The sequence below is a fragment of the Hibiscus syriacus genome, unplaced genomic scaffold (genome assembly GCF_006381635.1).
Source record: "Hibiscus syriacus cultivar Baekdansim isolate YM2019G1 unplaced genomic scaffold, ASM638163v2 tig00110258_pilon, whole genome shotgun sequence".
Lineage (NCBI taxonomy): Eukaryota > Viridiplantae > Streptophyta > Magnoliopsida > Malvales > Malvaceae > Hibiscus > Hibiscus syriacus.
In genome coordinates, this window is record NW_024062649.1 from 417,547 (window position 1) to 442,177 (window position 24,631).

Consider the following 24,631-nt stretch of genomic DNA (forward strand, 5'->3'; position numbering starts at 1 on the left):
TGAAAAGGAAGTTTGAGGGGCCTGATGAAAAGCTTGGAAGGAACAGATGAAGACTGCCCAAAGACGCTTGGCAGATAGTCAATATCAGAACCAGCGCTTGAGAGTTCGGGTAGCTGACTTAGAAAGACAACATGAGAAAGATGGCAAGACAATAGCTGAGTTAGAAGCTATTGTAGATGGGTTCAAGAAGCAAGCAAACGAGCTTCAGATAGTGCCTTTCGACGGAGGATTACAATGGCGTTTCCGTTGGGAACAAGTACAGCGAAGGGTGAGGGCCCGAGACGCAACCATCCGAGATTTCCTGGATCAAGTGCAAAAAGCAGCCCGTCATCTTCACGGCCTAGCAAGGGAAGCTGGTGTGGTTCGACAAGGCATTCAACCAGTGACAGATGAAGGCAGAAGACTTGTCAACCTACTGGAAGCTGTTCGGGGTCTAGAGGATTTAGTCCGAATGTACCTTTAATCTGTTTTTATGTCTCTTAAAAGATAAGACATTTTTGTCTGAACAAGGGTTATTTATAATAATGAACACTTTTCTGGATCAATGCCTCCAATTTCATACATCATGCATTGCATTTCTTGCATTTTATATTTCATGTCTGTTTATTTTATGTTTTTTTCCATGTTTTTACATTCGTATTAACTAACAGAACATGTCTCAGACACTGAGCTTACCACCACAAGCATCAGATACATATCACCCGCACAATACTCGAGCAAAAAAGAGACAAATGGAAGCCAGAATGGAGAAGATCGAAGAGCACATGGCAAGACTTCAAAAGGAACTAGAAGATAAGATGGCTCAGAACAATGAAAGTACTCTTGAGTCCATCAAGAAAAATCAGGAGTCCTTGGTTGACCAAATCATAGCCAAGCTGTCGGGTCTACAGCAAGCTAGTGCATCAGGGGGCATTTCTTCCTAGGGAGTGGCCATACCACCAACCCCGCAAGTGGTTATCTCACCCGGAATATTACTCGGGGACGCATCTGCTACTAAAGGGAAAACAGCACTACCCGGAGACTCATTCGTTACCAAAGCAAAAGTTGCACCTGCTGTGAAGATACAAGCTTCTACAATCATCCCTGATGATCATCCGGATGATTATCATGTCCCAGACTTTGATGAGGAAGATAAAGCCAAAAAAATGGAAGAAAAGATAAAAATATTAGAAGATCAAATAAAGATGGTCCAGGGAGACTATGATTATTATGGAGTGGACGCAATAGAACTGAGTCTAGTTCCAGACTTGGTGCTTCCACCAAAGTTTAAAGTTCCTGAGTTTGAGAAGTTCGACGGGAACAGTTGCCCTTCAGCCCATATCACTATGTTCTGTCGAAAGATGACAGGATATGGCGGGAATGACCAACTCCTGATCCATTGTTTCCAGGAGAGCCTGTCCGGTTCAGCTATTCGGTGGTACAACCAGCTTAGCCGAACTCATATCAAGATGTGGAAAGACTTAGCCAAGTCTTTCTTGGAGCAGTATAAGCATATCAACGATATGAGACCAGACCGGGTCATGTTACAAAGCCTAGAGAAAAACACAATGAGAGTTTCTGACAGTACGCACAGAGATGGAGGGATTTATCTGTGCAAGTTCATCCACCCTTGGATGAAAAGGAAACTAGAAAGCTGTTTGTACAGACCCTGAGGGCACCTTACTTCAGGCATTTGGTAGCAATCACGTCGGGGAGTTTTTCAGATTTAGTCATGGCCGGCGAAATGATCGAGTTGGCCATTAAACAAGGAAGATTGAGGGAGGAGACTCTAGTAAAAAGCCTCCCATGAAAAACAAGGAGCGAGAGATCAACAATGTGAACACCTACAACGTCAACAAGGGGGTTACGATCTCAAGCTCAAATTCCACAGCAGCTGTACCATCCGGTACTTCTAGACAGAACCAGAGAACCAAGAAGAGAAAGGGAAAGGGAGCAGTTTGACCCCATTCCCATGACGTATAAAGAATTATACCAACAGCTCTTCGACACTCATGCAGTGTCACCTTATCCTATGAATCCAATAAATCCCCCTTACCCGAAATGGTATGACGAGAGCGCCCACTGCGAATACCATGGCGGTGTGCAGGGGCATTCGATTGAAAGTTGTCTCGCATTCAAGAGACTTGTGCAACGAATGCGTAACAAGAATTGGATCACTTTCAACTCCGGCACCAAACGTCGCCCAGAATCCCTTGCCCAATCATCAGGAGACAGGAATCAATGCCGTTACTACCGAAGGGGGCAGGAAAGTTAAATTGAGTGTTTCAGAGGTCAAATCTCCTTTGGCTTGGGTATGGAGCCAAATGGTGAAGGCAGGGCTTCTTGCGCCATATCCAGATACGACAGAAAATGAAGATGGTAACCATTGTTGTTACCACAACGAAGAAGGACATAAAGTACAAGATTGCCCAGAGTTCAGATCGTTAGTCCAACTCATGATGAACCAGAAAGAGCTGGAGTTTTACGAAGAAATTCAAGATTCTTTGGAAGCAGATGTTTGTGCCACCGGAGAATCATCAGATAGAAAATTTGTTAGGGTAGTCCTTGATAATTACCCCTAAGGCAAGCATGACAGTGACAACACCAGCCAAGGTGGTAATCTCCGCACCTCGGCCTTTTCAATATAAGGACAATCGGCAAGTGCCATGGAAGTACGAGTGTCAGTGAGTACTTCCGGAGGAGGTAATAGTAAAGTGGGGCAAAGACCACTGGAGCCGTTCAAAGGAGATGTACTAGTTGTCAATGAACCTATAAAGGAGGAAGAAGCTAAAGAGTTCCTCAAGATCTTGAAGCACAGCGAGTACAACATTGTAGAACAGCTCCACAACTTACCTATACGTACTTCAATGCTAGCACTATTTTTAAGTTCGGAAGCACACCGAGAAGCGCTGTTGAATGTCCTTAATCAAACATTCGTACCACAAGACATACCAGTCAACAAGATGGATCGACTGTGAACAATATTCAAGCTGATAATCTCATCTCGTTTTCAGATGATGAGATTCCATCCGGAGGAAGAGGCCGAACAAAGGCGTTACACATTACTACCTACTGTAAGAGGCACGCTTTACCAAGTGTCTTAATCGATAATGGTTCAGCCCTGAATGTGATGCCTTCAATTACATTGAAGAGGCTACCAATCGATACCTCTCATATAAGAACTTGTCAGAATGTGGTCCGAGCATTTGATGAGACCAAAAGAGAGGTAATCGGAAAGATCGAGGTACCATTGACCATCGGACCAGCCACCTATGATGTTGAGTTCCTTGTGATGGATATCATGCCGTCTTATAGCTGTCTTTTTGGGAAGGCCATGGATTTATCAAGCAGGTGCAGTACCCTCCACGTTGCACCAAAAGGTTAAATTTGTTATTGACGGAGCCTTAGTAACTATCAACGCTGAGGAAGATATCGTGGCAAGCGTGACCACGGAGGCTCCATACATCGAAGTAGACGAGGAAGCGGTAGAATGTTCGTTCCGCTCTTTGGAGTTTGTGAATGCCACATTTGTGGCGGAAGGAAAGAGAATCCCAAGACCTCGACTCTCCAATGTACAAGGATGGAGATCAAGCAAACCCTAGGCCGAGGTGCCAGAACCGGGAGAGGTTTTGGGAAATATTTGCAAGGAATGATCAATCCTGCCCGTCCTATCCCAAAACTAGACCAATTTGGGCTCGGTTTTCAGCCTAGTTATCATGAAAGAGAAAGGAGATCCAAAAGAACCGGGAGAGAAGATTGGCCAGATTGACTGGGAACGAATTTCAATGGAAGCCCATGACATTCCCGCCGCTTTTCAGAACATTCAAGTCAGGTGGTTATGTTTTGAGACCACCATATCCGAGTTAGAACGGCTCTGGAAGATCTGAACGTTAATGCCGTGACCACAGAAGATGTTGACAACGGAGATATCCGGGATATGCCTTCTGCCACATGGTTCGTGCCTAGCAGTTGGTCGGTGGAAGAACTACCTGGGTTTACAAGAATCTTTCAGAGTAATATTCGAACTATCCCTATTTGCCTATACCCGGGGCAATAGGTGATCTTTTGTAAGGGTGAATAAATGTTTTGTTTAAGTTTAATAAAGGATGCATTTTCTTTTCCATGGCAAACAAATTTTCTTTTATTCATTATCTATCTCCTTCATTCCAGTACTTCATTTCCAGTTACTCTCAAAGTTAGTTCTTGACCATTCCGTGTGGGATATTATCCTCTCACACATACACATCTTCCTCCTTTCAGGTTTCCAGACAACGATAATGTGGGCACTGATGATCCTGATCCGGAGGTGGATTTTGAATCAACCATTTGTCTTGGGGAATTTGATGAATGCGATAATGAAGAGGAGTACAACTTGCCTACCGAATTGTTGAGAATGATAGAAAGAGAAGAAAAGCAAATACTGCCACATGAGGAGGCGATCGAAATCTTAAATTTGGGCACTGAGGAAGATCGAAAGGAGGTCAAAATTGGCACAACTCTTTCGACTGAAGCAAGAAAAAACCTGATAGTCTTACTTCAGGAGTACGGAGATGTGTTTGCTTGGTCGTATCAAGATATGCCGGGACTAGACACGGATATGGTAGTTCACAAACTGCCAATCAAACCAGAATTCAAACCTGTGCAGCAAAAACTGAGAAGAATGCGACCAGAAATGCTCCTTAAGATCAAGGAGGAAGTCAAGAAGCAATTTGATGCCGATTTTCTCCAAGTAGCCAAATACCCTGAGTGGGTGGCCAACATAGTGCCTGTGCCGAAGAAGGACGGGAAAGTGCGCATGTGTCGATTACCGGGACCTTAATAAGGCCAGTCCCAAGGACAACTTTCCTCTGCCACACATAGACACTCTGGTGGATAATACAGCCGGGAACGCATACTTTTCGTTCATGGACGGATTTTCGGGGTACAATCAGATCAAGATGCATCCTGAAGATATGGAGAAGACCACTTTCGTCACAATGTGGGGAACTTTCTGTTTCAAAGTGATGCCTTTCGGATTAAAGAATGCTGGGGTAACATATCAGAGAGCTATGGTGACCCTGTTCCACGACATGATGCACAAAGAAATCGAGGTTTATGTCGACGACATGATTGTCAAGGCACAGACTGAGAATGAACATGTCGAGAATTTGAGAAAGCTCTTCCAGAGATTGAGAAAATTTCAGTTACGGCTGAATCCTAGCAAGTGCACCTTCGGGGTGACATCCGGGAAGCTATTAGGCTTTGTAGTCAGTAGAAAAGGCATTGAGGTTGATCCTGATAAAGTCAAGGCTATCCAGAGTCTACCTCCACCACAAACACAAAAGGAGGTCCGAGATTTTTTAGGAAGATTGAATTACATAGCTCGGTTTATATCTCAGTTAACCGACAAGTGTGATCCAATCTTTCACCTTCTTCGAAAAAATAGCCCTGGGGCATGGGATGAAAACTGTCAGATTGCATTCGAGAAGGTAAAAGAGTACTTATCTCGCACTCATGTCTTGATGTCCCCTATCCCAGGAAAACCTCTATTCTTGTATCTCTCCATATTCGAGAGCTCCATGGGGTGTGTCCTGGGTCAACACGACGAGTCTGGGAAGAAGGAAAGAGCCATCTACTACTTAAGCAAGAAGTTCACCGATTGCGAGGTCCGATATCCTCCTATTGAGAATGTTTGTTGTGCCCTAGTTTGGGCTACAAAAAGACTTCGACAATACATGTTGTATCACACCACTTGGCTGATTTCCAAGTTAGACCCTCTAAAATACATGATGGGTGTACCTGCTCTATCCGGAAGGTTAGCCCGATGGCAGATGCTTTTGTCTGAATTTGACATCGAATACGTGAGCCAAAAAGCGGTAAAAGGCAGCGCCATATCCGATTTTTTGGCAAGCAGAACTGATGAGAGCTATGAGCCGCTGGACTTTGATTTCCCAGACGAAGACTTAATGGCCATATCTTTAGAGGAAGCAAGCATTTTAGCGGACAGTTCCTGGAGAATGCACTTTGATGGGGCATCAAATGCACTAGGACATGGCATCGGGGCAGTTCTAGTCTCCCCAGAAGGGAGTCACTACCCATTTACCAGCAGACTGAACTTTGATTGTACCAATAACATGGCAGAATATGAAGCCTGTGTCTTGGGAATTCGGGCTGCACTGGGGCAAAATATAAAGACTTTGCGAGTGTATGGAGACTCAGCCTTAGTAATCTATCAGCTCCGAGGAGAGTGGGAAACCAAGGATATAAAGCTATTAGAGTACCGAAAACTAGTGTTGGATCTGCTCGAAGAGTTCGACGAAGTCACCTTCCACTACGTGCCTAGAGAAGAAAATCAATGGCTGACGCTTTAGCTACCTTGGCAGCCACATTCAAGGCTGGCGGGGAGTCTGAAATGATGCCAATTAACATGCAGTCGTATGAATACCCATCTCATTGTTACCAAATTGAAGAAGTGAAAGACACTAAGCCTTGGTACTACGACATTCTGCAGTATATCAAGCATCGGAGTTATCCAGAAAAAACCACTGAAATCGAGAAGAGACCCTTAGAAGGTTGGCAGCTGGATATGTCCTTGACAGAGAGGTTTTATACAAGAAAAGCCATAACCAAGTTCTGTTAAGGTGCGTCGATGCTGAAGAGGCAAAAATGATAGTGGAAGAAGTACATGATGGGGTTTGTGGAGCACATGCAAATGGGCATATGATGTCAAGACAAATAATGAGATGCAGATATTTTGGTCCACACTGGAAAGTGATTGCATCAACTATGCTAGGAGATGTCATAAATGTCAGATTTATGGAGACAAGATAAATGTTCCACCCCATCCGCTTCATGTAATGACATCACCATGGCCTTTCTCTGTGTGGGGCATGGACGTTATCGGGCAAATCCATCCGAAGGCTTCGAATGGTCACCGTTTCATTCTCGTAGCAATTGACTATTTCACGAAATGGGTAGAGGCTGCGTCCTACGCCAGTGTCACTCAATCCACTATTTGCAAGTTTCTGAAGAAAGAAATTATATGTCGGTATGGTCTACCTGAAAGGATTATCACCGATAACGCAACAAACTTGAACAACAAGATGATGATGCTGCTTGCGAACAGTTCAACATAAAACATCACAATTCCGCTGCTTACAGACCAAAGATGAACGAGCAGTAGAAGCAGCAAACAAAAATATTAAGAAGATAGTGGAGAAAACAACTGAAACTTACAAAGACTGGCATGAGAAGTTGCCTTTTGCTTTGTTCGCTTATCGAACCTCGGTACGAACTTCTACTGGGGCAACTCCATTTTCACTAGCCTATGGAATGGAAGCAGTGCTACCCATTGAAGTCGAGATTCCGTCTCTCAGGGTCTTGTCAGAAGTCAAACTGGATGATGCAGAGTGGGCACAATCCAGATATGATCAGCTTAATCTGATAGATGAAAAAAGACTGAAAGCCATTCATCATGGTCAAATCTATCAGAAACGAATGATCCGAGCACATGACAAAAAGGTGCGCCCGAGAATATTCCGTGAAGAGGATCTAGTGCTAAAAAGAATTTGGCCAGTCCAGAAAGATTTCCGAGGAAAATGGATGCCAAATTGGGAAGGACCTTATGTCGTGAAGAAGGCTTTCTCCGGATGAGCCCTTATCCTGGCTGAAATGGACGGACCTGAGCTGCCACATCCCATTAACTACTCGGACGTAGTCAAGAAATACTCGCTTAGGATGAAAACCCGAGAGGGCGTCCTAAGTTGAAAAAAAAAAAAGACAAAAGAAAAGAGAAGAACGTTTAGGGTGAAAACCCGAAAGGGCGCCCTAAATTGAGAAAAGAAAAAAGAAAAAGAGGAAAAAAGAATAAAGAAGAAAAATAAGGTGGGTTCAAGATGAAAACCCGCAAAGGGTGTCTTGTAACCAAGGATGAGTCCAAGTTGAAAACCCGGAAAGGGCGATTTGGATATTAACAGTGGAAACATCCCGCACATCTTCTACAAACTTAATAAATCGGAGAATCGCACCCTCCCAACGTTGTCGCATTTTCAAAGATCCTTTGGCAAAGGCTGCATTCAAGGTCACCAAACGGCTTTTCAGCCAGAAGTGCCACGTTATCGAGATCTAAGACATCCATTTACACATCATCGTGTATTCGTTTTTTAGAATGTTTGCCATGTATTATTTGTCATTCTCCTCCCTTGTGAATAAAGACAATATTTCCTCTAATTCCTTCCGAGCATCTTGAATTAGATTTAAACCTAATGATTTATTTATTTTTTGTGAAAGATAAGCTTATATACTGTACAAAGATTCATTGAAAAGTACAGGTACCCAGAAGCCGATCAAGGCTCATGCCATGCTTGAGATAGTTGAGAAGCATCTTTCAAAAAAAAAAAAAAACCAGAATGTGCACATCAGATTCAAACATTTGAAGAATTTGAAGATCAGGGATCGGAACTTCAAGCTTTCAAAATCAGAGTCAACAACGACAGGCCACCGGAGATCAAGATTTCTCTCCAGAGCCCAGAATAACATATGTTACCTATACATTTTAGGCATACCTAAGAGCATGACATCCAGACCATCGCATATATGCATACCTTTGCAGGTTTTACCCAGAGCCAATTTCAACTTCACAACGAAGGATATTGGACTCTAGACAACGCAAGTTCAACTTCACGATGAAGGGACCACTGGTTGTCAATAAACATTTCTTAATTTCGGAGCCAATTTCAACTTCACAACGAAGGATATTGGACTCCAGACGACGCAAGTTCAACTTCACGACGAAGGGACCACTGGTTGTCAATAAACATTTCTTAATTTCGGAGCCAATTTCAACTTCACAACGAAGGATATTGGACTCCAGACGACGCAAGTTCAACTTCACGACGAAGGGACCGCTGGTTGTCAACAAACGTTTCTCAATTTCAGAGCCAATTTCAACTTCACAACGAAGATATTGGACTCCAGACAACGCAAGTTCAACTTCACGACGAAGGGACCGCTGGTTGTCAACAAACATTTCTCAATTTCAGAGCCAATTTCAACTCACAACGAAGGATATTGGACTCCAGACAACGCAAGTTCAACTTCACGACGAAGGGACCGCTGGTTGTCAACAACATTTCTCAATTTCAGAGCCAATTTCAACTTCACAACGAAGGATATTGGACCCCGACAACGTAAGTTCAACTTCACGACGAAGGACCGCTGGTTGTCAACAAAACAACCTCAATTTCAGAGCAATTTTACTTCATAGCGAAATATTGGACTCCAGACAACGCAAGTTCAACTTCACGACGAAGGGACCGCTGGTTGTCAACAAACAATTCCCAATTTCGGAGCCCAATTTCAACTTCAGCGAAGGATATTGGACTCGAGATACGCAAGTTCAACTTCACGCGAAGGGACCGCTGGTTGTCAACAAACAACTTCTCAATTTCGGAGCCAATTTTAACTTCACAGCGAAGGATATTCAACTCAAAGAAGGAGTGTCTGTCAATAAACTTTCCAGTTTCAGAGTCGATTTCAACTTCACGGCGAAGGATATTGACCCTGAAACAACACAACCTACATTGGATTTCAATACTCAGGCTCAACTTCACGACGAAGAGGCCCTACGCTCCAACTTCACAAATAGACCTGCAGCATAGCAACACCGAAAGTCTTCAAGACAAGTTTCACCTTCACGATGAAGTATCTTGAGTCAGAAGACGATCCAGGAGCTACTGGTCAGAGCTTTGAGTTCGATTTCAACTTCACAGCGAAGGATATCGTGCTAAAGTTCAACTCAACCTCACGGCGAGGGAGTCATTTTCCTGATTTAATCCAAATTGACAAAACCAATCAAATATAGAATTTCAACTCTACAATAGAGGATATTCGATGGGATTTGACCACTTTATGGTAAACGAAAAATGGGTCTTTTATCTTGGCCTATCCTCGTTACACGACTATGGGCAAAGAGGGGCAGCTGTAGACACACTTTTTATGACTGAAATAACATATATATATATATATATTATATATATTACAATTATTATTATTATTATTAAACTAACATATTCGTTTCATTTCTGTATCAGGATTATGAGTGGCCCAGCAGCACACACGAACCGGTCAATCAGCTGCAACCCGCGTGAACCGGTCCAAGCCTCAACACCGAATCAATCCGGGGTAGGGTTTCCAGAACTTAGCAAGCAGGCGCCGTTTCCCGCGAGGACTCTTCCTCACCCGCACCTCCGATCTTCACGCCGAACGTCCGACGCAAGGACCTCGCAAGGCAACCACCAAAAACGTTAAAAGATCAATTTGTATGCCATTAGGACTCCTAAAATAGGGTCTCTTTTGTACTAAAATACCCATGTAATCACATTCAAAAGGGGAGCCGCAAAAAAAAATTGACACAGACACCAAGTTTGTACAAGGTTACAGAGAAATCACCACACACGCAAACTCATCATAGCCAACACAAGAAAGTTCAAACACTTGTAGAGTTTTTTGAAAAAGAGAATAAAAAGGTAGCGTTTTTTTTTCTCACCTTTGTTGTTTCTATTTCATCGTTGCATGTCGAGTGTTGCTTGCTATTTTGCCCGGAAAACCCCAAGGAAAATGTTCGGCCGATGACCAGGGGAGGTATTTCGAGTGGATCTATCCTAGATCTACCCTCCCGAGGCCTCCTTTTATAAAATCAATATGTTTTTTTTCAAACGAGGGTACAGAGACCTCTCGGAAAATGGAAAATTTTGGATTTTTGCCGCCGATGAACGTGGTCGTCGCCGTTCAACGGCGGCGGCGAGGCGGTGACGGGTTTTTTCTGGTCATCAGGAACCCAGGTGGCGGCGTGTTCATCCAAGGATGAATTGAAGAGAGAAAACGAAGGGATGGGAGAGGATTCGGCTTGGAGAAGAGAGAAATGAATTTGGATAAAAATTTGATTTATACTTAAACCATCCGCGTGCTTTTAAGAATTAGTGGGAAAGTACCCACTTTGGTCCCTCACTGTTTTTTAAAAGCCTGATTTTAACCCCCAATCGCATTTATATCTTGATTTTCGTTTCGGATTTTGGCCACTAAATTTATTTTTATTTCAATTTAGTCTCTTTTATTTAATTTTTTTTATTTAACATTGTATATATATATATATATATATATATATATATATATATTTTATTATTTCTTTTCGTTTCCTTTTCATATATAGATATTACTTTTAGTTCTTTCGTTTATTCATTTTTATTTATTATTATTATCTTTCCTAACATTTTTATTATATACATGTGTTAATTTTTTTATTTGTTTTTTCAATTATTTTTCCACATAACGTTATTACATAGATATATTTTATTATATATATATATATATCGTTTGTTTTGTTTTGTCTGTTTTCCATTTTTATTATTAATTATATTTTACTATATATTATTTTGAGACTTGACTAGCTCACAGTTTTAGAAAGCAAGAGCCCACCGCCCATTAATTAATTAAAGGGACATGTTCATGAATCCTTCCTTGACCGTAACCGACTCCCGGATCCGACATATCTTTTGGTACGACGCAGATCAGGTAAGAAATAAGGTATCCGATCAACCCATTTTTTCATAAAATAAATGATCGGTGGCGACTCCAAACCAATTAATCCAAGTCGAAGCCCAATTCCGGGGCCCAACCGAAAGACGGTTCCGACAATAGTATAACTATCCTTTATATATTTAAATATTTACAATGATAGCCCTTTGTATATTTTCAAATTAAGTCACTGTTACACCTATTAAAAATAAAAGTATAAATATGTGTCAAATTAGATCAAGCTGAGTGTGAGATTTTATCTAAAAATCATGTCAGATTTCGGGTTAGATAGAATCTTGTCAAACCCCAATCGATACGTGATGCAGGGGAATCCGAGACAGATGATGCTGAGCTGTCAGATTGCACCTTGATGGCGCTGAGATACCATGAGTTTTCATATCAGCGCAAAGGCGGGAGTTGATTGTGATATGTTCCTCATTGGGGCCGTTTTGAGTGCGTTTCAGTCTTTTAGCCATAACTTTGGCTACAGGTGTCGGAATCGTGCATAAGACCCCAATTCGAAAAGCCCCTTTCGATGCGCACGTTGTCCACATTCTAATAAACCCTAGAGACTTTTTCTCTGGTTTTTGGGTGAATTTTCTCCTGTTATTTATCAGTTAGAACGAGCCTGCAGAATAATCGTTATTATGGCCGACGTCAATACGAGTGACGAGTGAAGGATATGAGGTTTAGGTCCAAAAATCCAATCCATACACATTTTTAAACGTGCGACCAAACAATGACAAATATTATAATAAGCTCACATAATGATAAACACATTAAGGATATTGGATGGAATAAATCTTAACTTTTTTAATTTTTTTTATTATTATTTTATTTTTAAATAATAACAAATTTAAAATATTATATAAAAATGTTAATTACCTTTACCTTTTAAAATTTTATATATGAAAATACTTTGAGACTATGTTATGAAAAATCATTAAACAAAATCATTTTATTAAAATAAAGACCAAAAAATTAAAATTAATATGAAAAATTATATGAGAGTTTGCCCTGTTTTTTTCTTTTTCTTTAATCCTCATTACCTTTTTTCTTTATTTTTTAATCGACGGCGATTTTAGTCTTAGTTCTGGTTGCCGACCGTCGGTATTTATTTATCATTTATTTTATTATAGAGTATCTTTATTTTTTTTCTTGTTTTTTATTTTTAATATTATTTCTTTATGACACGTTTTCTTCTATCTTTATGATACATTTTCTTCTGTCTTTATGACACGTTTTTCGTTATATATACGACACGTTTTCAATCGTTTAGTTGTTATTTTTTATTTATTTTTTTTCAAGGTTTGATTTAACATCACAATAATTGATTCGGCTTCCTGACCTCGTATACCGACCAAACAGTAAACAACCGATTCGGCTTCCACTTCCATCCCAAATTATCAGCAGTTTGAGTCCTAATTGGTGTCATTGTGCACATTAGTCTGTGAAGAATTCCTGGAGAATCGAAGAGAGAAGCGGCCATTTCCACGTGCCATGATCATCAACCATATCCGCCACCATAACGAGGTAAACAGAATCAAGATTCAAATACTAAATATTATTTAAGAAACATAATACATCATCTTATCAGACCGATTCGTGTTTCGTTCATTATCATTTTTTCTTCCTTCCGGTTTCAAGCTTCGTCTTGACTAATCCGGACTGATCCGTGTCGCACCCTTAGCTTTGATGGTTAAGTCTCCCAACAGGATTTTCTGCATACACAAGGACTCTACCAAGACTATAGAGTGTAGAAATCTTTAATTATCGTAGAAATCTTTAAAGTATATAAATGGTCACCAGCTACAGAGTGTTGTTTTATTGTGTCATCCGACTATTATAAGTTAAAATGGCCCCTGAACTATAAGACATTACTTTTTTAAGTCTCCTAACTATTAAAAGTTACAAAATGGTCTCATAACTATTCATTGTGCTCCAAACTCGTCATTTTTCAATAAAAAGATGACAATTTGAGTTTGTACATTAACTAGTTGACTAATATATATAATCTGATCTCAAAATCTTAAATGACTATCACAATTAGCAGGTTAACATTCAGTTCAAACCATTTTCAATTTTTAACGAAAATGGGATGATTTGGAACACAATGAATAATCAGTTGACCATTTTGTAACGTTTAATAGTCGATGGACTAGTATTATAGTTAGACGATCATTTTGTAACTTTTAATAGTGTCGAGACTCAATAAACAATATTCTATAGTCGGGTGACCATTTGTATTTTACCCAAAATTTTAATTTTGTTGACAAGAAAACAAAATCATTGATATTTTTAAAGTAAAATAATTATTTTTTTCAATTAAATAAAAATTCTGTGAAATTTAATTAAAATGAGATTTTACTTTATAGTTATAGTGTTGAAAGTGTTAGTTTTGTGGAAAATAAAAACAAAGTCTTCCTTTCTATTTGATTTTATACCCAAGACTCGTACTTAAATTGTTGTAATATTTTCTAATTTTTGTCCCACATTATGGGGACATTGAATTTAACATGTGCTTAAAATTTGATCGTTAAAATGTTGCATAAAGTCTTAGTTTGTGGGAAATTCAAGTTTTTAAGAATTTTACACACACTCAATTGGACTTTTGGGTAAAATATACAAAAGGTCTCTCGACTATATGACATTGTTTATCGAGTCCTCTAATTATTAAGTTACAAATGGTCTTTCAACTATAGGGCAATGGTTGTTGAGTTCTTAAAATGATAAATTTGAGGACTTAAACAAATAAGTTATCCAATCGAGTTTATCTTACTAAGGTACCTTGTTTATTAAGACATGTAAACAGTAAATCACAGTATACATTGATAATTGAACATTCCTATACAATGATAAAACTATATTAAGACCAAGGCTATCAGATCAAAAGATCAAAAGATCAAATTTTCTTTCCTTTCCTTGGATCAGCACGAAACAACTTCTAATGAAATCTTCATGGCAGCTAAGCACAAATTTTGGAGATGTGATACACAATGAAATTTCCCATGGTTGAATAGCGACAGGTAGTGACGCACTTCCCAACGAAAGAAAACCAAGTTCTTCGCCAATGTGGATTTATGTAAAGCACGATAAAAACTGTCAACAACATCACTACATAGGAAACCACAAAGCTCACACAAAAAACATACTTGTCTACCCAATTATCTTCTCCTTCATCATCTGACGGAGTTGACTCTGTTGATGGTGCGTCGGCTTTCGAGCAACTTTTATTCAGTAAAGGTCCACAGAGAAAAGGGTTCCCCTCATAACTGTTTTCAATAAAGGTACCAAATTGAGCTTTCGATTCTGGAATACTGCCTGACAAGTTGTTGTATGCCACGCTGAAAACCTCCAGAGTATTCAACTCTACCAACTGGTTTGGGATTTCACCACTCAACTTGTTGTAGGAAAGGTCCAAACTCTCAATCTGCTTAAGTTTTGAAAATGACGAGGGTATAACTCCGACCAAGTTGTTGTGTGACAAGTTTAAAGAATAGATTTCACTCAAGTTTCCTAATTCGCGTGGGATCTGACCAGTTAACTTGTTGCATGATAAATCAATTCCGGTCATATACTGAAGGATGTTACCCCCATACGAGTGGAACCAACTCTTTGTTCTGAAATCTATCCGTTCTTCAATGTAGCTGTCGGCAAAGGAATGATTTATTATCGTTTTACCCTCTGTTAAAAATCTTTCCACTTTCTCATGTTGTATGATCTTATTCTCATGCGTTTGTAAAGTTAAATTTCCCAAACAAGAAGGTATAGAGCCAGAAAACATATTTTGAGAAAGATCAATAATGCTCAAGGAATTCAAATTGCATAATTGAACTGGAATTTCACCTTGTAAATGATTAGCTCTTAACAGAAGGACACTCAAAGAAGAAAGAGTGTCAATCCATTTCGGAATCCTACCGGTTAAATTGTTTTCTCCAAGATCTAATGTCACAAGTGAAGAGCTATTATAAAAAAGCAAGTGACAATGTACCGCTCAGTCTATTCCCATGAAGGTGGACATGCTCTATGTGTGGAGGATTGACGCAGGATGGTATAGAGCCAGATAAATTGTTTTGAGAAATATCCAAAAATTCCAAGTAATTCAATCTGCAAAACTCTATTGGAATTGAACCCTCAAAACTGTTGTTAGACAAAGCCAATCTCCGCAAATCTGACATGTTCCCCATCCATCTTGGGAGCTTTCCATACAACTTGTTATTACTGAGATCAATTTCCTTCAGAAAACTTGGAAACTGAAAAGTAGAGAGAGACATCAACATTGACCATCTCTCCAGAAAAATGATTTCCATCCAAATATAAATTTAACAACCCATTTGCTTTGAGAATCGCAGGAACTACATTTCCGCTGAGGTTGTTATTTGATAGTCTCAAGCAGTCCAAGCTTTTCATGATCAACTCTTCCGGTACTCTTCCAGACAATTGATTGTCTGACAGATCTAAAAAAAATAAATCCTTCATGCCACTTAAACAAGGAGGGATGTTACCTTCAAAGGCATTCTTAGATAAGAATATGAATTCCAAATGTGGATAAATTGAACATATGTTGGATGAAATCTGACCTTGTAACTTGTTATCAGATATGTCAAATGAAGCTAAATTAGAATTAGGAACTGATGGTAATCTGAGACGACCTTTAAAAGAATTACCATTCAAGATGAACTCCTCTAACTTCGTATTGTTTTCTAACAACCAAACTGGAAATGATCCCCTGAAATTGTTTCCAGAAAGATCCACAAATCTCAAGTCATATTGGTGGTGAAGGAAGGTGGGAAGTTCAAGACTGAGTTCTTGAGATGTTATGCAGTTTGACAAATTGATCTCTCTAAGCTGGAACTTTGGGATGGGCGTAGAGGAGGAAGGTTCCATTACCATATTGTTTTCAGCAATGTAGAGGAACTTGAGGTTTGGTAAATTTGTAAATGGAACCAATGACATTGGAATTTGAAAATGATTTCTTGAAAGATAGATGGATGTAAGTGTGATGTAAGATTTGTTAAAGGAACTAGACTTCCATTGAGTCGATTGTTAGACAAATCTAACTCACCAAGTGATGTAAGATTTGTTAAAGGAATTAGATTTCCATTGAGTCGATTGTCGGACATATATAACTCACGAAGAGAAGTGAAGTTACTCAAACAACGAGGAAGCATCCCTTCAAGTGTATTCCAACTCACATCCAATATTTCAAGCTTTTTTAGATCACACCATCCTGAAAATATTATAAATTTTGTAATAGAAATTCTAATTAAAATTGGTTTGAAAAAAAATATTAAATAAAAGAAAGTTGATGAAAAAATATTGAAGAGATACATTCTAGAAATTATATGGGTAAATTATACATTTAGTACATAAACTATCAATTTTAGTACCTAAACTTTTAAATTTTTCAAAACCATACCTAAGTTTAAGTTTTTGTTTCATTTTAGTACCCCCGTTGTTAAAAAACTTAAACGGTTATTTGCACGTGGTACCGTTTTAAGGGTAAATTGCATTATTCATCACCCTCAACTATCTTCTCACTCCTATTTTGGGCACTAAAGTTTAATTTTTCTTAATTTAATTACTTAACTTTCAAATTACTCCTGATTTAATCACTCAAACTTTTTAATCAAAAATGTCATGTCACAAAAATTATGAATAAAATATATTAGTGTGATTAAAATGGGAGTAATTTGAAAGTTGAGTAGTTAAATTGAAATTCTTTGAACTTTAGTACGAAAATAGGAGTGAGAAGATAGTTGAGGGATGAATGATATAATTTACTCATAAAAATGCAGTGCCGTTAAGTTTTCAACTATAATGTACTAAAATGAAACAAAAACTAAACGTTAAGTATAGTTTTAAGAAAACTGATAGTTTATGTACTAAACATGCAATTTACCCAAATTATATTTGAAAAATTATGAGGTCTAGATTTGAGCCATAAATGTACCTTGATTAGGTAAGGGACCAATAAGTCCACAATCAGATAAAGACAGAGTTTTAAGAGAAGTGATTACTCCAATGCTCTGTAAAATATTAGTGTTGAGAGTAGACTCTTGGAGAAGTATTTCCTCCACGTTCGTCGACAGATTTAATCCTAATAAATGGCAGTTGGTATTAGAAGTTAATCAAACATAATAAAGTAGTGTTGGAATTGAAAACAATGACTTACCTTGAGTACTCATAGCCTTGTTCAGATGATTGCCAACTAGAGACAAGGTCTTAACTGTTGAAAAAGCCTCGACCAAGTTCAGCAGCGAAATACTTCCATCGGTGAAAGCCGTATCGAGATAAACAACTTTTAACTTTTTCAATCCCTTAATTTCTGTGAGAGAAAGGAGTAGATAAATATTTTAATAATGAAAAGAATGTGTTATGTTGAAGCTTTACAATTACTCTTCTTTCATTTTATTTTATTTTTGAAAATTAATCACGATATCCAATCTTTTTGTTTGTGGATAACTTACAAAACTCTATTCACTGGAAAGGGTTATGGCAGATTGTGGGTCGTTATGGTGAGGTTTTGAGTGTGTATCTTCCGTCGAAGAGGAGTCGAGCAAGTTCTAGGTTTGGTTTCGTAAAAGTTGGCAACATGGTAGACTGATAGAGTTAAGGAACGGTTGAATGGTCTTATGGTGTATGGTAGTCGCATCTCAGTGAGTTTTGCTAAGTATTCTTTGAAGGCTATGAAGGATAAATGTGCGCAGTGTAAAGGGCCTTGGAAAGGAAATACTGTAAATCCTATTGCAACCGGTATTTCTCAAACTAAGGAAGATAGCCTAGCGTGTGTTTCCAGAAAGAAAGTTGAGGGGCATGTGGTTGAGGACGAAGTAAGAAAGTTGAAGAGGTGTTTGGTGGGTGTTATGGCTGGTGTTTGTAGTGTTGGGAGTATTGTTGATAGATAATCTAATTGGGGTTTAGGGGAAATTAAAGTTCAAAGACTTCGTGGGAACTCTTTTCTGCTCTCCATCGAGGATGAAGATCTTTTTATCATGCTTGAAGACCTTCGGTGGTCTTATTTGAAGGAGATTTTCGTGGATGTTATGTTTTGGACAGAGTCTTTCTGCCAGAAGGAGAGAGTTGTTTGATTAGAGATAGAGGGTTTATCGTTACATTGCTGTAATGCTGTCACTCTGAAAAGAATAGTGGGTTTGTGGGGTACTTTGAGGCGTTTGGTGATAACATTAACCATCATTTAGATTGTGAGAAAGTTAATGTGCTGATTTCTACTTCTTCGGAAACTCGGATTGATGAAGTTGTAGATGTAGTGGTGGAGGAAAATAAATTTGATGTTCGCATTCTTGAAGTTAGGATGGTGGACCATTCTTTAGGCAATTTGTCTAAATCTGAAATCCTGAAGAAAAAAGAGATTGAGGTTGAGAAGGAAGGGGCTGAGGGTGAGGTTAATAATTCAGGTGTTTCTCCGGTTAAAGATGATCTGACGGTGGCTTCTGAGTCGGGAAGTTCTGATGGCAAGAAAGGGTCTCCTTCTTGCTCTGTGGATAGTCTTTGCTGCCATAAAAAGGCTAGTTTGGGGAAGCCGATTGAGGTCGACTGTGGTGTCGAGGAAGGTGGCCAGAGTGTTGGCCTTGAAATTTCAGATCATTGTAATCTCGTGGGGTTGCAAGGAGTGGATATCGATGGGGTTGAGAATCTGGTTGTCGAGCCAAATGTGGTCAGTCCTATTATAGACGGGACTTCAAAGTTGGAGGATAGAGTATTGGTGGGTGCTTCTGAAATTGTTTCTCCAGAAATTGAGCCTCCTTTAAGGATGGGTTTAAAGAATGGATTTTTATTAGATTCTCGTAGAGATTTTCTGGTGGATTCAGGGGGAGGAGTAATGATTTAGTTTTGGGTCCTGTTAACTCTTTGGAATTAGGCGACGTTAACATAACGAAGATCGGGAAATGAGAGTTTCGGGGAGTACTAGAAGATGTCATGTGTTCCAGAAGTGTCTATTAGGAATAAAAAGAAGATGCAGAAATTTGGTTCTTTGTTGGAGATTCAGGACTCAGTTCTATCGAAAGCTGAGAGGAGTCGAAGAGATCGAGCGCTGAAGAATTCCAAGTTCAAGAAGTCCGATCTGGAATCTACTGAATTATCAGGTAGATCTATTTCAGATTCCGACTTAAAGAAAAAGTGGAAAGCTGCGTATGCTGAAGCCGAGGAGACTCTGTCAGTAGCAAAGATGCTTGGTATAACTTTGGTTGAGCCTGATAGGAAGGTTCTTGATGAGTTAGTGAAGTTAGATTTGTGTTGAGGGTAGAGAGGGTGTTGTAGGGCAGGTGTTAAGTTTTCCTTTTTGGTTTTCGGTTGGTGAGGTCCCTACCGTGGATTTTTTTTGGGAGGTCCTGAAAAAGTCTAGCTGAAGGGTTTGTGTTTGGTTTGTTTCGACTTGTAGTGGGGTTTAAGAATCGGGAGTATTTCAGCTACCTAGTATGTTCCTTTGCTTTTGATTGTTGATGGAGGTCCTAGAGTTGGTTAGATTAAGGGCTCTTTGTGGTTTTCTTTGACTTGTAGTGGGGGTTTAGGTTTCGGGAGATTTTCAGTTTTCTTTAGTGTGTAAGCCGTCTAGTGATTTTTATTTTTTAGTAGGGGAGGTGTGAGTCTAAGAATTTAGATTGGTTTGTTTTGAGTTCGTTTTATTGGCTTTGAGGCGTTTTTGGTGGGTTGGTGCTATAGTTAGAGTGTCGTTATCTAGGACGTCTTGGTTTGTTCATGAGTTATGGGTTTTTTATGGAGAAGTTTCTTGCGACTTTTCATATCAGAGAAAGGATTTTTTATGCTTTGAAGAAAGTTATTTGGGTGGTAGTGGAGTTGAGGTTGAATTCTGAGTCGCTTTTGAAGGTTTATATAAAGTTCCATATACTGCGTTATGGGGTATCTAAATTTTGTCTTTCTTAGATAGTGGAGTGGTATTTCTAGTGCATAACGCTTTGGCGATAGGAGGTGGTCTGCATGTGAGTGTATTTTGGGCGATTGTAGGACGTGTTGCGCAGCTTGCTTTAGTTTACCGTTGGGATTTTGGATTTTTTTAAATCCAAAGCAATGTTGGGGAAGCAATTTATATTACGCCTAGTGTTTTGTGTTTTATAATCTCATGGTTCAAAACAGTGTGTAGCGGGGAAGCACTTTTACATTGTGTCAGGCTTTAAATTTAATATTTCATTTGTGGAGGCTTGTGGGGCACTAGAAGGGTTAGTGGGGCGCATGAGGTTTTATAATTGCCTAGGTTTTCTATCGTTGCATCCAGGCAGTCTTCTCTTAGTTACCGAAGTAGTGCTTATTGGAGGCTTCTAGCATTGCAAGTCGGTTTCACTCATATGGTGCTTGGTTGCGGTCTCTTCATCGACTTTTTTCTATGGTGGTCCGCTTTTGAGATTTTGGAACGGTTTGGATGTCTTTGGATCACTCTTGAGATCATTGTTCGCGTTGATGTTTTTGAGTTGCTTTCATTAGGTGTTGGTGATCATTGTATGCATGGCTTTCGTTTTTTGGTTGTGTTTGTAGTGTTTCTCTTATGCACACTCTTTTCCTCCAATTAGATTAGGGAGGTTTTTAACGAGACTCATAAGTTGTACTTCGACTCGTGATTTTAATAAATCTTCTTTCCTATCAAAAAAAAATACTGTAGAGGCGAGGGTGACCCTCCCACCCAGTTTTATATTCGCAAACGCCAGGATTCGAACCCCTGACCTTGCTGAAGTGACTAGTGCCTCATCTCACTAGACAAACTTGTTGGTTCTTCTTTCATTTTATTAATTATACAGTTTTTCTCTTTTTCTAGATTTCCTATTTTCAATATAAGTAATCCACTGATGGATCATTTTCAGATAATTACTTTGTTTAAGCAAAAACTAAGTTTATTTAAATGATACCTTTGTGGATCACAATGTCTTTAAATTGATTACGGCTCATATCTAGTTCCCTTAAGTTGGTAAATATATCCAAATCTGAGAAAAGAAAAATAAGAGATAAACTCCATTGATCAGAACGTTATTAATAGTTTTGTTAACAGACTTGGAAGAATTTTGACAGAAAAAAGATGCTTTTACCTTTCATATCTAATGATCCTTTTAACAGATTTTCGCTCATGCTCAACTTCTTCAGATTTGAAAACACTTTTAGGGATGCAAATGCACTGTTGTTGAGGAGATTTCCATCTAAACGAAGCTCTTCTAAATGGGCAAACTGCTTCAGTTTTGTACCAGCATCTATAAAAGATTGATTTAAATAATTTAATCATAAAAAAAGATTAGCATAAATTTTATTTATGTCTGAGACAATTGATCAAATATAAATGCATACCATTGAAGGATTGAAGGCTTTCTATTTGATTCCAACGTAAATCCAAGTACTTCAAGTTTGTCAAATTTCTCAATCCTATATATATATATATCAATTCAAAACTTTAATGAACAGTAAAACAGAAAAAAGGTAAATCTAAAACTTTAATTGATAATGAAAAATCATCAAATGTGAAAAAGGTTACAGTTTTATTACCTTTAATATCTATCGAACCTTGCAAATTGTTGTCGATCATAGCCAAGGATTCTAGGTTTGAAAGTCCCTCAAGGAACGAAAACGTGTTGTCCCGAAAGTGATTAAAACTCAAATCAAGTTTCTGCAACTTTGGTAGCCTCAATTGTGCTTCATCTATTGTAGAAACAACATGTCCCTAATTAATATCATCGGATACTGAATATTTTATAAGTTGACCAACTTGAAAACAACGTAGGGTTAATTGCCATCTAAAATTAAAAATCTGATGTGGACATATTAGTTGCTGCAATAACATAAATAAATGATAATATTCCATGTTTAAGTTTATTTGATTAATTAACTTAATTGAATGACTTGATCCTTGGATTTGATTGCCTCCTAGATATAAATACCGGAGAGACGAAAGCTCACTCAAAGATAGCATGCTACTATCATTCAACTGGTTCCAACTTAAGTCAAGAATCTCCAAATTATTCAATGCAGTTGAGAGTTTTTTAAAACATGCAAAAATATTTTTTAAATACATAAAAGGAGTTAGTGGCTTTTCTTCAATAGAATAAACGTAACAATTATGGCTAATTGCAAAAACAACAGCTAGTTTTTGATGAAAACCTGTGTATAGTGGAATAATAAAAGATGAAAGTAAGGGCAAGACCTTCATTTTGAATGCAACCAGCAATGGCATTACTTCCTAAATAAAGACTCTTCAATTCCACAAAGGGAAGAAACATAGAGGCATTCAGATACACCCCTTGTTACCATACATTGTGTAACTAATGTCGAGTCTTTTGAGTCGCCCTGTGGTGGTGTCCCTTTCCATTTAAAGCAATTAGGGATCTCCACCTCATCCCAGTTATTCAGATAATCGAAACCATTGAAGAAAGGTTTGAGTTGCAGGAGAGCAATTTTTTCATGCTCCAAACAAGCATAAGTTGTAGTACCTAAAAATATGGGTAAATTATACATTTACTACATAAACTATCAATTTTAGTACCTAAACTTTTAAAATTTTCAAACCATACCTAAGTTTTAGTTCTTGTTTCATTTTAGTATCCCGTTGTTAAAAACTAAAACGGTTATTTGCACATGGCACCGTTTTTAAGGGTAAATTGCATCATTCATCACCCTCAACTATCTTCTCACTCCTATTTTGGGCACTAAAGTTTAATTTTTTCTTAATTTAATTACTTAACTTTCAAACTACTCCTGATTTAATCACTCAAACTTTTTAATAAAAAATGTCATGTCACAAAAATTATAATAAATATGTTAGTGTGATAAAATGAAAGTGATTTCAAAGTTGAGTAGTTAAATTGAATTTTTTTGAATTTTAGTACCAAAATAGGAGTGAAGATAATTGAGTGATGAATGAAAGAATTTACCCATAAAAATGCAGTGCGTTTAAGTTTTCAATGATAATGTACTAAATGAAACAAAAACTAAACGTAAAGTATAGTTTTAAGAAAACTGATAGTTTATATACTAAACATGCAATTTACCCAAATTATATTTGAAAAATTACGAGGTCTAGATTTGAGCCATAAATTTACACCTTGATTCGGTAAGGAACCAATAAGCTTTACATTACTCTTCTTTCATTTTATTTATTTTCTAATAAATCACTGAAATCCAGATCAGATATTACAGAGGCAAAGGTTACCCTCCCAACACAGTTTGCTTCATTCACAAACATCAAGATTCGAACCCCTGACCTTGCTTAAATGACCTAGTGCCTCATCCCAGACCAACTTATTGGTTCTTTCATTTTATTATTACAGTTTTTCTCTTTTCTAGATTTCCTATTTTAATATAAGTAATCACCTGGTGGATCATTTTCAGATAATTACTTTGTTTAAGCAAAAACTAAGTTTTATTTAAATGATACCTTTGTGGATCACAATGTCTTTAAACTGATTAACGCTCATATGTAGTTCCCTTAAGTTGGTAAATATCCAAATCTGAGAAAAGAAATAAGAGATAAACTCCATTGATCAGAACGTTATTAATAGTTTTGTTAACAGACTTGGAAGAATTTTGACAGAAAAAAGATGCTTTTACCTTTCATATCTAATGATCCTTTTAACAGATTTCCGCTCATGCTCAACTTCTTCAGATTTGAAAACACTTTTAGGGATGCAAATGCACTGTTGTTGAGGAGATTTCCATCTAAACGAAGCTCTTCTAAATGGGCAAACTGCTTCAGTTTTGTACCAGCATCTATAAAAGATTGATTTACATAATTTAATCATAAAAATTAGCATAAATTTTATTTATGTCCTAGACAATTGATCAAATGTAAATGCATACCATTGAATGAAGGCTTTCTATTCGATTCCAACTTAAATCCAAGTACTTCAAGTTTGTCAAATTACTCAATCCTATATATATATATATATCCATTCAAAACTTTAATGAACAGTAAAACAGAAAAAGGTAAATCTAAAACTTTAATTGTTTATGAAATGTTTTCACCAAATCCACATTTATTACTTTCTCAAATTGCAATTTCTTTCACACACTTATTTTAAATGTAAAACAAATAAGCATTATTATAAAATCTGATGTGAACATATTAGTTGCTGCAATAACATAA

General features: G+C 38.1%; 1 protein-coding gene across 6 annotated transcripts in view; it reads right to left on the minus strand.

Annotated features, from left to right (window-relative positions):
* Positions 1-24,631, minus strand: part of LOC120115099 (receptor like protein 21-like) — a 74,278-nt gene that overhangs the window by 42,516 nt on the left and 7,131 nt on the right. For 2 of the 6 annotated variants that reach the window (XM_039135856.1, XM_039135847.1), the window contains exons 4-6: positions 22,039-22,191; positions 21,844-21,918; positions 21,591-21,749 (exon numbers count right to left, since the gene is read on the minus strand). The exons of 1 other annotated variant lie outside the window; for it this stretch is intronic. In XM_039135856.1, the coding sequence (XP_038991787.1) occupies positions 21,591-21,749; positions 21,844-21,918; positions 22,039-22,191 (387 nt within the window). Of the gene's footprint in view, positions 1-21,590; positions 21,750-21,843; positions 21,919-22,038; positions 22,192-22,449; positions 23,010-24,631 lie in introns of those variants that run through there. 3 more of the 6 variants (XM_039135853.1, XM_039135848.1, XM_039135851.1) reach the window with 3 other exon arrangements.